This window comes from Peromyscus californicus, unplaced genomic scaffold (assembly GCF_007827085.1).
Source record: "Peromyscus californicus insignis strain IS unplaced genomic scaffold, ASM782708v3 Scaffold_3__1_contigs__length_106647218, whole genome shotgun sequence".
Lineage (NCBI taxonomy): Eukaryota > Metazoa > Chordata > Mammalia > Rodentia > Cricetidae > Peromyscus > Peromyscus californicus.
Genome location: NW_026294551.1, coordinates 18,878,695 through 18,894,064, shown reverse-complemented (window position 1 = coordinate 18,894,064; position 15,370 = coordinate 18,878,695). Strand labels below are relative to the sequence as shown.

The window sequence follows — 15,370 nt, the reverse complement described above, 5'->3', positions numbered from 1 at the left end:
TCACGACTGGATGTCTTGCTTGTTTCAGAAAACCTAAAACCACTGCCCACCAGGAAGCCTGTCTTGTTGACCCAGCTCAGTCTTTGCTTTGACCCCAATGTTCTGAAAACCCTGTCTCTAATTAGAAAAAAAAAAATTATTAGTGTGTGTGTGTATGATGTGCATGTATGGGTGGGGGCATGCATGACACTATGTGCTTGTGGAGGTCAGAGGACAATTTACAGGAATTACTCCTCTCTTTCTTTTTTTTTTTTTTTTTTTTTTTTTTTGGTTTTTCGAGACAGGGTTTCTCTGTGTAGCTTTGCGCCTTTCCTGGGACTCACTTGGTAGCCCAGGCTGGCCTCGAACTCACAGAGATCCGCCTGGCTCTGCCTCCCAAGTGCTGGGATTAAAGGCGTGCGCCACCACCGCCTGGCTACTCCTCTCTTTCTACCAGGTAGATTCTGGGGGTAAAACTCAGGTCAGGCTTGGCAGCAAGCACCTTTACCAACTGAGCCATCTCACTGGCCTCTTAATTTACACTGTTTGTAGCAAGGAGGGAGAAGGAAAAGAACAGGATGAAGAAGTGGACTTATAGGTTAGAATACGGACAAGCAACCCTGTTCTGTAAAAGCCTTTTCAGGCCACAAAGACTCTGCTGCAAAATAAGCTCTGCCATTATAGGACAAACACAGCCACAAATAAACACAGTCACGGGTATGACTGTCTTCTTTTAAAGCTTTATGCAGAAGAACTGGTTGGCTGGGTCTGGTCAAGTGTGGTCTAGAACCAAAGATACGATGGCCCTAAATAAAGACCACATGCTCAACCTCACTCTTGAGGCCGTTACTTCCTGCCTGATCTGTTACAAAAGTCCCCCTCTCTTGTCCAGTGTCACCAACTGCACTCCCACTTGACACAGCCGCCAGAGAGACCTTATGTTGTAATACTATGTCACCACTATTCTTAAAGCTCTTCAGGGGTTTGACATGACTCACAGGAAAGTCTGCACTTCTCTGCAGAGACTAGAAGGCTCCCTGTGCTCATCCTCTGCTGTCTCCTGACTTGCCCTAACCCTGCCTCTTCGCATCCTCCTCTTCCATGCTGAGGCAATGTGAAGTTACTCTAGCCTACCATGCTGTTTGTGTCCCTGTGCCTCTGCAAACATCCCTGTTTACACACCAAGAGCTACTCACATACTTCTGGAAAATTCCTCTGTGAAGGCTTCTCTCACCCCACAGTTGATCCCATCTGACGTCTCCTCATTTCCTTTATCATGCATTATTTTTGTGTTTGTGTGTTTGTTTTCAAGACAGGGTTTCTCTATGTAGCTTTGGAGCCTTTCCTGGAACTCACTCTGTAGACCAGGCTGGCCTCAAACTCACAGAGATCCGCCTGCCTCTGCCTCCCAAGTGCTGGGATTAAAGGCGTGCGCCACCACCGCCCGGCTTGTTTTCTATTCTTGTATACGGTGTGTGCTGATCAACAGTAGGCAATTAAGTTCTTTGCAGTTATAGCTTTAACTGCTTGTACAGTATATGACAAATATCTGGTACTAAATAAACTTGTATTTGAGACGGGTATTGAAGCAGAGTCTTGTTATGTAATCCTGGCTGGTCTGGTACCTGGTCTGTACCTCAAGCAGGCCTTAAACTTAAAGCAAACCTCTTGCCTTAGCTTCCAACTACTGGGCTACAAGCCTGTACCCACCAGGTCCAGTAATAAACCTATTTTTTATTTACATTTTTAAAAGAATTTATTATTTATTAGAGTGTGTGTGTGTGTGTGTGTGTGTGTGTGTGTGTGTGTGTGTGTGTGTGATGGGGGAGGGGCAGCATTGTGACAGTCCACGTGAACTTGTGGACTTGGTTCTCTCCTACCTTTACATGGGTCTGGTGGTCAATTCAGGTCATAATGCTTGCACACTACATGCCTTTACCCACTGAGCCCCGCACCTGCCTGATAAACTATTTGGAGTCAAAGTCAGCTGGAGGAATCACACATGCCATGTGACTAACTACTTCAGGAAGGAAGGCGGTCGAGCATTCTTGAAAGGGAAAGGGAGAAAAGGTTTAAGCAAAGCACAGCATACACACCAGGTAAACAAAGCGTGTTGAGGTTCACAGAAGAATAACAACAAAACACAACAGCAGGAGCGGAGAGGCTGAAGACAAAAGAGTGTGGTAACCAGTGAGTACTTCAGTTTGGCTGGAATACGTAGAGATGAACTGGGGAAGACCCGGAGGAGCCAGTTAGTCGGATCTGAAACTAGGCGAGGAGCTAAGAGCGTGCTTTGCAGACATGGCTGCCATGAAGATGAAATGATCTGAGCCACGGTAGTTAGTGAGGAGGGAGTGTGTGGGGGCAACCACGGTGGAACACTGCCCCAAGACAGACCCCTTCATGACAGACGCCCTGACTAGGACACAGAGGTGACTCTGCAATCTTAGCCTGGGGGGCTGGGATCAAAAGAAACAGGAGCAAGAGGGAAAGTAGCTGGAGAATCTTATATCTGAGAGCAGAGAAAACACCCAAGTGGTATTCCTACACGTCAATCAGAGGGTTAGGAGACGGGCACTGTCAGGAGATGAGACGGGAGACTGGGAGCTACAGAATTACCGGAGTAACTGCGGCATGAGGAAGAGCCAAGGGCACTTATTTCTCAGACTTCACTTATCAAAATACAAGGACTCGATACATATTTTTACCACTGTATCTATAATGTGGCTGTACTAAGCCAAGCACAGTGGAGCACGCCTACAATCCCAGCTATATGGGAACCTGAGGCAGGAGCATCATAAGCTCAAAGCGTGTCTGTGATATGTCACAAGCTTAAGTCCTGTCTGAGCAAATTAGCAAGACCAAAATAAAAAGGATAAAGGGGCTGTAGCTCAGTGGTAGAGTGCTCGCAAACCATGCATTAAAGGCCCTGAGTTCAACCCTCAATAGCACACACACCGATCAGAAACTAACACATCGTACTAGTCCATTTTCCTGACTGAACCCCTTAAGGGAAAAGTTCAAGATTCACATCTTGTGTCTCCAGCCCCAAACTTGAAAACTAGCAAGTATCCAGTGTTTGCACATGCAGCAGCTCCTGGATGAGGAACTCAGCTTCTTCAACAGAGTGTACCTTAAGAGAGCACAAAGGTGGAAAACAACGATCTTCAGAATCCTCTGTCTGCCGGTTGGTAGTGACTAAATAAGCTGGTGGTCACCACTGGGCAGACACCTTCAGTAGAAAACTAATCCCTACTCCACCTCTCTTGACACCAAAAGTCAGCATTACTCTACTTGACCCGTGTGGTAAAGAGAGACAGAATGGCAGCCTGGCACTCCCAGGCCGCATGCTCCACCTGGTCATCGGTTTTCCTGACCTTTATGTGTCTGTTCATGGCGGTGGACTGCGCTGCTCGCACCAGACCTTCCAGCTCAGCACCACTGAAGTTCTTAGTCTCCACAGCCAGTTCCTTAATGTCCACGTCTGCAGACAGTAACTGATGCCCTCTCATCCTCGCTGTGTGGATATGAAGGATCTGTAGTCGACCCTTCTCGTCGGGCAAGCCTGAGGAAAAAAACCAGACATTTTCCTGGTCTTCAGAGTCCATCAGAAGATACACTTACAATCCCAATGCTTTTCTTCTAGGCAATGAGACAGTGAGCATTTAATATGACATTGCTCTCATTATGAACTCTGAAACCACATGTGAAAACACAGGTACGCTGGCAGACTACATACACGTATGCTTGCACACACACACACATACCACACATGCATACATGTTCACACACACACACACACACACACATGTACCACATACATTCACACATACCACACACAGACATGCACACATGCTCACACACACAACACACATGCACACCATGCACATGTACACACATACACACACTGCACACAAACACATGCACACACCCACCACATGCAAACATAAACACACACCCCACACACATGGATACACACATGCACACAGACACACCAGTGACCTACTTTACTTACCTATCTCCATTTTCACTTCCAGTCTTCCAGGTCGAAGGAGAGCCTCATCTATTAAATCTGGTCTATTGGTCATTCCTGAATGCAGATATTAAGAACAGTGAGCAAATGATCAGAAGTAAAGGAAGATAAAATATAGTTCAGTCTATGTAAAATCAGTAACCTCCCAGCTGGGCAGTGGTGGTGCACGCCTTTAATCCCAGCACTTGGGAGGCAGAAGCAGGTGGATCTCTGAGTTCGAGGCCAGCCTGGTCTACAGAGTGAATTTTGGGACAGTCAGGGCTACACAGAGAAACCCTGTGCTGAACCCCCCACCAAATAGTAACTTCCCTAAGGACATTTTATAAAAGCCAAACACAAAGCAAATAACACTAAACTAAAAAGAGCATTTATTTTTATTTATTTATTTTTTTTTTTGGTTTTGCGAGACAGGGTTTCTCTGTGTAGCTTTGCGCCTTTCCTGGAACTCACTTGGTAGCCCAGGCTGGCCTCGAACTCACAGAGATCCGCCTGGCTCTGCCTCCCGAGTGCTGGGATTAAAGGCGTGCGCCACCAACGCCCGGCTTATTTTTTTATCTAGTAGAAAACACTGCAAGACTTTGTAATGAAATGCCTACTTAAAAAGAGAACTGTTTTTTTAAGGTTCAGCGAGAGCAAGTAAGTGGCTGAAAGGAGAGAGAGTGACGGCTTCTCCAGCTCGCAGGTCTCCCCTCCTGTAGGCAGGGGTTTCAATGTCCATAAAGCAGTAATGTCTTTCCCTCTTTTTTTTTTTTTTTTTTTTTTTTTTTTTTTTTTTTGGTTTTTCGAGACAGGGTTTCTCTGTGTAGCTTTGCGCCTTTCCTGGAACTCACTTGGTAGCCCAGGCTGGCCTCGAACTCACAGAGATCTGCCTGGCTCTGCCTCCCGAGTGCTGGGATTAAAGGCGTGCGCCACCACCGCCCGGCATGTCTTTCCCTCTTAAAAAGCAGCCCAAGCAGCAGCTCCGAACGCACAACAGTTAAAACGCTCTGGGAGAGCAGAGCAGGCACCGAAGCCCAGATGGGTGAGCCAGAGGTTAGTGTGTAGGGTCGCCCTTTACTTCAGACGTACCAATAACCAGGATGTTGTTCAGCTGCTCAACGCCATCGATCTTGGACAGCAGCTGGTTGACAACGGTGTCGTGAACTCCTGTGCTACCAGCCATGCTTCCTCTCTGCTTGCAGATGGCATCGATTTCATCAAAGATGATGATGTGCAAGCCACTGTTAGCGCCAAGCTATGAAGGAAGGAATTCTGTTAGAGGTCACAATCTGAATGCATTATTAAACAAACTAATCAAGAAAGGCAAAACAAAGCATTCTACAGGTTGATTTTGTGCATTTTGACTAATAAATATAGATGAGTGTAAGTTAAATCATGGTTGTTGCCCTCTCAAAGGTGTTTGAATTGCAAAACAGCTAATAATTCACTAGCTTAAATTAGCATGGGCTTTCTAGCAATTTATACTTAGTAATTAAGCTTCCTGTGAGGACCAGAGGAGGAACACACTAGAAAACGTCTTCCAACTTTAACTGATATGGTTATTATGGGATGTGATGACATTTCAATGTGTGCATACAATGATCAGGTCAAGGTAACATATCCATCACTTCAAGCATGCAACACTTCTTCATTTGGGAGGCATCAAAATCCTCTCTACTATTTTGAAATATAAAATTAATTGATGTCAATCATGATTCTTTTACTTTCTATGTTTAACACTAAAAAGAACAACAAAAAATAACAAAACAGAGGAGACTACACATAATCTAAACATAAAAATATATAAATGACATAAATTAAGTGATGAGCACAGTGAACCTAAGGATTAGATATGGTTATATTAATCTCTGGTAAAAATACAATCCCTGTTTGGAGGGCATGAGACGTGTGTTTTGTTTGAGACGGGTCTCTCTATGTAGCCCTGGCTGGCCTGGAGCATCGACTCACCCACTTTTGTCTCCACACACCCAGCCTGTAAAAATGCAACCTTTCAAAGAGGCTGACGGGGCCGCTGAAACGGCTCAGCAGGTAAAGGCTTGATGACCTGAATTCAATCCCTGGGACCCATACGGTCTAAGAACTGATTCCCACAAGTTTTCCTTTCACCTCCACATACATGCCATGGTACATACATATCCACAGTCACACCCATACTTACACACACAAACATACATACACACATACAGACACACACATACGATTTTAAAAGAAAGGGTCAGGGATGAGCCATGGTTCAAGCTTGATGCCCCGATCAGATCCCTGAAATCTCCATGGTGGACAGATAGCTCCCAAACAGGAGGACCTCTAAAAGGTCAGTCCTTGCACACAAACACATACAAAATAATTATAATCAATTAAAATAAGAGATGTATTTTTACCTTAGGAAATATGTTAACTTAGCAAAAGTTATAAAACAATTAAAAATAAAGTTAAAACTACTCATCACCTAAAGATAAATGCTATTAATGTTATAACAAATTTTTATTTTTTATATTTACAGTTATTTATGGTGGTGGTGGTGGTGTGTGTATGCATGTGTGTACATTTATGTGTGTGAGTCATGGATCAGAAGAGGTCAGAGTACATCTTGTGGGAGTTGGTTCTTTCCTTTCACCATGTGAGCTCAGGGGTCCTTTACCCACTAAATCATCTAGGTGGCCTCTACAGATTTCTACACTTTATTTAAAAAATGGGAACTCATCACACCTTGTATTCTCTTAAACATTTACTGTTCTCTGAAAACAATTTCAAATACTTATTTTTGTTTCTACTTGTTTTAAAGTAAAATATGTTGCTTTTATTTATTAAAATTATTTTCATGAAAAATATTTTGATTGTGTTCTTTCCCCTCCCCCAACTCCATCCAGATCCTTTCCACCTCCCTACCCACCCAACTTCACATTCTTTCTCTCTCTCAAAACAAAAACAATACAAAAAACAAGTCAAAACAAAATGCCACCAACAAAAAAACAATAAGGAAAAAAAAATACCAAGACAAAAAGCATGCATGCAACACAGAGACACAACCACAACCACATACACACACACACACACACACACACACACACACACACACACACACACACACCATGGAGTCCATTTTGTGTTGACTAATTCTCCTGGGTATGGATCCTGCCCTGGAGTGTGGTTGATATATTCAGTGACGATCAGTTGGAGAAAACTGATTTGTTCTCTTCTAGCAGGTATCAACTGCAAATAGCTTCCCGAGTAGGGATGGAACTCTGTGTCCACTTCCTTTTCTCCCAGTGTGGTTTTGTCCAGTTTGAACTTGAGTAGGTCTTGTGCACACTGTCATGGTCTCTGATTTTATATGTGCATCAGTCCTGTTGTGTCTGGAAGACTGTTCCCTTGGAATTATCCACCACCTCTGGTTCTTACAATCTTTCTGCCTCTCTTGCCTATTGATCCCTGAGCCTGGAGGAGAGGGGTTTGATTACTGTGGAATAATTCTCTTGCACACTGTAAAGATTTGTCACTTGAATTGGTTTAATAAAATGCTGATTGGCCAGTAGCCAGGCAAGAAGGATAGGTGGGGTGACCAAACTAAGGATGATGGGAAGGAGAAGGGCAGAGTCAGGAGTCACCATCCAGATGCACAGAGATCAGCAGATGAACATGCCATGCTAATAAAGGTACTGCTATGTGGCAAAGTATACATAGAAATATGGGTTAACTTAAAATGTAAGAGCTAGTTAGTAATAAGCCTGAGCTATTAGCCAAGCATTTATAATTCATATTCAGCCTCTGAGTCGTTTTTTTGGGACCAGGCAATTGGGACATGAAAATGTCCATTTACACTGATAAAGATATTCCATTTAGGGCTGAGTACGCCAAAATTCTCTCACTCTCTCTAACTGTAAAATACCTAATTGCAAAATATACAATGTGGGAAAATATATGAAAACATAAAGAGATCATAACCACCAAAGTCAACCAGCCAAAATATTATTACTGTGTAATACTCTCAGCCTGCTTGCTTTTCCAGTCTAGTTATTACCTTAAATCCAGAACTACAATATGATTATTAGTAGCTCTCTAATATTTCATCATGACTGGTTTCACAGTTCAACCCCCATACTCTACATTAATTCCTTTCTGCTAGATATTTAATTATTTCTAATTATATATTTCTAATTATATATGTTGCTGCAATTAACAATTTCATACATAAATCCTTGACAAAATACATAATTATTTCCTAAATACAACTGTTAGGTTAAAGGGTACACTGGATATTTTGAAGACCTTAAAATAGAGTGTCAAATGCTTTTCTAAAATAATTCGTTGTTGCTGTTTTGTAGTCCTGGGGATAAATTTAGGGTTACATCACCTGTCCCCTCAGAAAAATTTTTTAAATGAGTTTAGAATTCCACAATGCATGACCGTGCCTATTTTGTTATGTTCTCACAAATAAGAAATATCAGAAACTTTAAAAAATAATTACTAATGTGCTAGTACCTTTCTCTGTGTGTTTCATTGGTTTTAATGGTACTAGGAACTGAGTTTTCTACTTCTAAATCACATTTTAATAATTACTGAAATTGTATTTTTTGTTTGTTTTTCAAGACGGGGTTTCTTTGTGTAGCTTTGGAGCCTGTCCTGGAACTTGCTCTGTAGACCAGGCTGGCATTGAACTTAAAGAGATCTGCCTCCCAAGTGCTGGGATTAAAGGTGTGTACCACCAGGGCTTGGTTAAATTATATATTTTTGAGCTGGAGAGATGGTTCAGCTGTTAAAGGCTAGGCTCATAACCAAAAATAGAAATTATATATATTTTACCATTGCTAAGTTTTTCTTATTTGATTTGTCTCCTGTATGTTTCTTTTATTACTGATTTATAAAAAAAATGCTTTTTAATTAAGTCTATCAATATATTTTGTAAATATTTCATTTCAGTTTGCCCTTTGTTATCTTAATATTATTTATAGCATACTTTTTGTTAAGTAGAAGGCGAGTGTTCTCTTTGGTTTTAGTATTGAAACAGTGTCTTAGTTAGGGTTTTTATTGCTGTGAAGAGACATCTTGGCCTGGCAAACTCTTACAAAGAAAACATTTAATTGGATGGTTTACAGTGTCAGAGTTTCAGTCTGTTATCATTATGGTGAGGAACATGGTGGCATGCAGGCAGATGTGGTACTGGAGGAGTAGCTGAGAGTCCTACATCTTATAGGCAACAGGACACACTGGGCAGTATCCTGAGCATAGGAAACCTCAAAGCCCACGCTACACTGACACACTTCCTCTAACAAGGCCATACCCACTCCAACAAAACCACATCTTCTAATAGTGCCAATCCCTATGAGATTATGGGGGCCAATTACATTCAAACTACCACAAATAGCCAATATCAGTTTTTATTTTTATTGTTTTCTGTTACTTTTTAAAAATCCATCTCCATCATATAAACTGATGATCACCTACATTTTATTCTCTTTAAATTTTTACAATGCATATTAATTTTTAGCTGGTGGGGGTTTCTGTGTGTGTGTGTGTGTGTGTGTGTGTGTGTGTGTGTACGTGTGTGAACGGTCTTGCAGAGGACTCAGATTGGACTCTTGGCACCCTCACGGCAGCTCACAAACAACTGTAACTCCAGTTCTATGGGATCCAATGCCTTATTCTGGTTCTGAGGGCACCAGACATGTATACGGCACATGTATATGGTATGTTCATGCATAAACATACAGGAACTTACAAATACACACCAAATAAAAGAAATAAATCTTTTTAAAAACTATTTTGAACCACGTTTACTTCTAAATGGACATCAGAATCATTCTAACAGAAGAAAACCCTCCACCAATGACAACCAAAAGGAAAACGGAAAAATACAGTGAAGAACGGGGCTGGGGAGATAACTCGCTGGGCAAATGCTCACTGCACAGAATGAGGACTCAGTTCAGATGCCCAGCACCTGCATAAAAGGTGGCCAGTGGCATGCACCTGAAACTCCAGACTAGGTGGGCAAGACAGGCAGATCCTGGGGGCTGCTCAGCCAGCAAGTCTAGCCAAATGGCAGCTGTAGGTTCAGTAAGAAACTTAGAAAATAACAGGCTGTGGTGGCGCTCGCCTCTAAAGTGCTGTTCTAAATTTATCGAGTTGACCTACATGGAAGCACTCATCTCTGTCAGCCTGGACTGTCCAGAGTCACAAAGGGGAGGCTTTTGTGACACACATTTACCCTCCATGGGGTCATTAGCTGGGTATACCAGAAGAGGCTGGGTATGATTAATATCCATCTAGAAACTCTTTGCCAGTGCAGTTTTATCATTAGTAGCGCCATGTTTAAGCTTTGAGTTTAAAAACAGTACCAAAATTATCTCTTCAACTACATGGAAACTCTCACAGTGAGATTTTATGAGCTGTCCCTCTAGACTACGCTTCAACTCATCTGTGTTTAGTGCAGAACTATCATGGCTACCATTAGACTCAATTTGACCTTTCTAGGTATTTTTTTTTTTTAGTTGACATTATTTATAGGGACTGTTGTCTCATGCTTTTTCTTTTTTCTAAATTTCCAAAGAACAAAGAAAAAAAAAAAGAAAAAGAAAACCACCACGTATTCTTAAAAAATACTAAACCTCATTTTATCTTTCAATAACCACAAAGTCCGCTGGACCTTTTCTTAACTCTAAGATGGATTGTGCTATTTCATCATCTTTGAGATGACAGCATTAGCAATTATTCCCTGCTGTGTTCAAGAAGGTTATGATGGTAATACAGTGGAAGAATGCTGGAGTTATGTGAAAAACGATGCAAGAGTTCGGTTGATATCATAACACCGTTGTTGGCCATACAGAGCAAAGAAAACTCAACAGAGAAGGACCATCCTGACCTCCTCAGACCAGGAAGCACAACATCATTCAAATGTTAGCGTGAATGAGAAATTCATTCATTTAATTTTGCAGTGCTGGGATTGAACCTAGGGCCTCACACAGTGCGCCACCACTGAACTATACTCTTAGCCCAATAACTCATATTAAACTAAAAAAAAAAAATCAATTTTTCTCTCAGCTCTTACAATGTAATTCAGTGGCTTCTAGGTCCTTTGTATCTGTTTAGAAGACATCAGCTCAAAGTGAGAAGACAATCTGCTTTACTCAGCTGAACAATTCAAAGTTAATTTTACCCAGAAACACTTTACAAACACACCCAGGATGTATAACCAAACATCTGGGCAACTTGTGATACAGTCAAAACAATACATCAAACAACTGTCACAGTCAAGAAACTCAGGTCTGGCTTTTAAATCATTTTTTTTCTAAGGCCCAAATCCAGCTTTTGAGTTTTTAAACTTGTAGCCAATTTAAATATAGCCCTTGGAGCTCCAAATAACTTCCAAATTCTTTCATTTCATTATAGGTGGGAATAATTGGTAATGCTGTAATTTGAAAGATGCTACTCCACAACTGAGCTGACTCAGTGTGACTAAGGTATTTACTTCATGGGGGACTTTACACATAGAGGATTCCTACAGTCTATTCACAGACTTAACTTCCCTCCTTTCCCAAAAGACAAATGAGTTCAACTGTTTGGAAACAGTGTGGTCCAAAAGCACCACTTGAATATATATCCAAGATCTGTTTTTGAACATGTGAGTAATGGCATTTCACATCATGTAAACCCCACATAACCTCTAGGCCAGGGGTTCTCAATCTTCCTTATGCTGCAACCCTTTAATATAGTTCCTCATGCTGTGGTGACCCCCAACCACAAAATTATTTTCATTGCTTCTTCATAACTGTAACTTTGCTACTATTATGAATCGTAATATAAATGTATGCTATGCAGGATATCTGATATGTGACCCCTGTGAAAAGGTTGTTCAACTCCCAAGAGGTCACAACCCACAGGTTGAGAACCACTGCTCTAGGGCAATGTTGTATGTAACTAAATTTTTCCTGCAAGAGTTGTTTCAAAATATAGATCACAGGTCAGCTCCGTGTCTCTGGGTGTCACTCGGTGCCAATCATCATGTAAGCCATACGAAGTTTTTAGTATGTTAGTCTTATATGCTCACATACCCTCCTTTGCTCCTCTTCAGCATCAGCAAAAAGTTTACGAATGTTGGCCTCCGATTCTCCCACATACTTGTTAAGGATTTCTGGTCCATTGACCACCTTGGGTTCTCTTGCATTCAGCATCTTGCCAATCTGTCTAGCCAAGAGAGTCTTACCACAACCAGGGGGTCCGTACAACAGGATGCCTTTAACATGTTTACAACCTAAAAAGGAAAGAGAGACAGACTTACACTAACTGACTGAAATCAAGGAGGACATCTAAAGGAAGTCTGCCTTCTTCACATGCACCTTAGGACAAGCCACTGATGTCACTTATATACCAATGTCACTTACATACAGCAATATATGCTTGCTGAGGACAGACAAGAATTTTTTTCCCCCCAGAGCTGAGGACCGAACCCAGGGCCTTGTGGTTGCTAGGCAAGCGCCCTACCACTGAGCTAAATCCCCAACCCCAAGAATTTTTAAAGTCAAAATTTTAAACAGAAAATCCAGAAACCAGGCCTAACCGTGGCTATATTTGAAGGGGGAAGGGAAGCTGCCAGTTACCGATTTTTGGAAAACTCTTTAACACTTAGAATGAACACTTTTACTCTGGAACTGTCTCTTTGACCTAATATCTAACTAGGAATTATTACTTGCTTCATTATCCTTTGAGATTCAGAGGAAAGTCTGCCTTGAGAAAGTCTAATGGAAAACACATCAGTTACAAAACAATGGGCTATGGGAACTACATCTTCGTCACAAGGTAACAATTGGTTGACCAGCCCAAACAAACTTGGAGAAGCAAGTGTGTCTGGGTTGGACCAGTGCGAAGAGTTCTGAGGTCTAGATAGACGGCACCAACTTGTGAACAAAGCTGGATGTCTGCACCTGACAAATGTCCAGTGACAATGTATGTGGCCTTTTAGGGCCATCCAGATGGAAATGAAGTTTCAAAAATAGTATTCAAGACTTGTCACTGATAAGCCAAACTGAGACTGATGATCTAGACTTCCCAGAGCATCTCCAGCAGACTACAGGGCTGTTTGCTCAGTTTCCTGAGATGAAGATGACATGTGATTCTCTTTACTCTTCTGGGGACACTAAGCTTCAGTGTTCCGCTGTCATGGTCCATGGTTTCTGTGGAACACAGTTTTCCTTTATACTACACTGAAACAGCACTCTATGAAGTAACTCATTATCAGACTTCAGTGCTGTTCTCAGAACTACAGGTAAAAACGCTGGAAGTGCAACACAGTGCGTTCCTGTGAGAAACGGCCTACCCTTTTCTGAAATGAGAGTCTTAAGAAATCTATCTCGAAGGGGAAAAAGTACAATGCCACCGTTGACAGCAAGTAAAAGAAATCACACGATACAACTAACTACTCCGAGGGGGAAGGTCTTTGGGCTGACAGTGACATCCATATATAACATCTTCATGTCAAGAAAAGACACCATCACAACTTCTTGAAAACATGAGAGCTATATTCCTGGGTAAGCTTGCAGGCAGAAAGGGAACTTACCAGAGACTCATGAAGGCTTGGTACCATAACCTTTTTCATCACAGAGTAAAAGCTCTGCCCCAAGAACCTAGGCAAGTAAAATGTCTTTGACCTCTGGTCCAGCCCTCAAGCAAGAGGTTCACACTGCATTACAGGGTAAACCTGGTTCTTCTCCTAGAAGCTGGCACCACCGATCACAGCCCACATTCAAGCCTCAAGGACAACTAGGCTTTGGAAGGTGACTCCTAATCGCCCTGTTTAAGCCAGCTGTTACCATCTGACTGTCGTATGCACAGACCATAGGTAGGCGGTGGCGGGAGTGAGAGAAAGGCAGTGAGGGCTCAGTGGTTGAGAGCACTTGCTGCTCCTCCAGAGGACCTGGACTCAGTTCCCTGCGCCCTCACAGCGGCTCACAATCATCTGTAACTCCAGTTCCAGGGGATTCTGCTGTCTTCAGGCATGCACATGGTGCACCAACACATGCAGGCAAAACCCTCCACATACGCACACACAGAAAAGTAAATAAACATCAGGAGAAGAGGAGGAGGAGCCAAGTTTGCCGAGGACCTACAGGGTCCAGGCCTATTCTCCTCTGGTCTTGACTTTCTCCAAGTCTGTCAGCCTCCTCTTATGGAGACCTCTTCCAGAACAGGCCATACTTCCTGTGAGCCCTGGGCACAATATGGTCATAGAGCAGAGCGGGAGCAAATTACAGCGCTGTGCTGACTGATGGAGCCTCCTCCCCCACACTCTCCAATTTCAGCTCGGCTCTCACAGCTTTCTCGTACCACATGCCATCCTTGACTTGTCTTTGTTATCTCTCCTAATTCTCCTTATGAATTATTGAAATACTCAGTTCTTCTCAAGAGCTACCTCATGCCACTAATTCTCAGAGATGACCTAGATTCCCACTTCGCATATTTAAAAAAAGAGATTATCAATTGTGACCTCCCTTCAGCTCTCCACTTCGCCTGCAGACCCTGGTCTGCAAACACGTCCATTCTTAACCCCAACCTTGGCTCTCAAAGGAGGAGTTTTCCTTTCTCTTCTCTGAGGTTTACATTGCAGTCATTTGTTTGTATACCTTCTCTCTGGGATGGTGTGCTGTTTAAGGAAAAATACTGTTTTATTGATCTTGAATCACAACTAACCCAGCATAATGCCTAGACCAAAGCATGCACTCAAAAAAGGGCCAAATAAGCAAATCCTTGATTCCTTTTCTTAGAAACTCAAAGAATCTGAGGGAGAAAAATACCATTTTTCAAAATTATTTGAAACCCTTAATTTATGAATCTTACTACTGAACTAATTTAAATCTGTGAAAGTAAAATAAATAAATAAATAACCTATTTGAGTGACCAAGCCGTTGCAGATTGACAAACAAACTATACAGGAATACCAGATTCCAAACTTTGGCGTTCTGTTTTTGTGTCTGGAAAATGCTTAGTTTAGTGTGGTTTGATTTAAACTAACTTGGACCTTATAAATAGTCCACAAAATATTGCCATGACAATGAAGAGAAAGGGCTGAGATGCACGCTTATGAAAGGCACTGTATGTTACCTTTGACATGGCAGGACAGCCAGTGCAACATCCACAGTGCATCTGTGCTGCTTCGAGGCCGTATCGGTCCTAGATTCCTGTCTAGCATATCAAAGAAATACACATCGACAAAAAGATTTTCAAAATCCAGCTCCACAAAAGAATCAGTTATTTGGATAAGCAGTGGAAATGAGACTTTGTTATTACTATTATTACAGTCTGTCCTGACTTATTAAATAAGCACTGGTCTCTAATTTTAAGTGAGTCATATAAACTGATTCCATTCAACAA

The 15,370-nt window shown here is 42.1% G+C and overlaps 1 protein-coding gene across 1 annotated transcript in view; it reads right to left on the bottom strand.

Annotated features, from left to right (window-relative positions):
* The window catches only part of Nsf (N-ethylmaleimide sensitive factor, vesicle fusing ATPase), a 144,809-nt gene that overhangs the window by 47,670 nt on the left and 81,769 nt on the right, over positions 1-15,370 (bottom strand). The window contains exons 9-12 of the mRNA XM_052755675.1: positions 12,058-12,257; positions 5,081-5,246; positions 3,995-4,069; positions 3,357-3,544 (exon numbers count right to left, since the gene is read on the bottom strand). Of these exons, the coding sequence (XP_052611635.1) occupies positions 3,357-3,544; positions 3,995-4,069; positions 5,081-5,246; positions 12,058-12,257 (629 nt within the window). The remainder of the gene's footprint in view (positions 1-3,356; positions 3,545-3,994; positions 4,070-5,080; positions 5,247-12,057; positions 12,258-15,370) is intronic.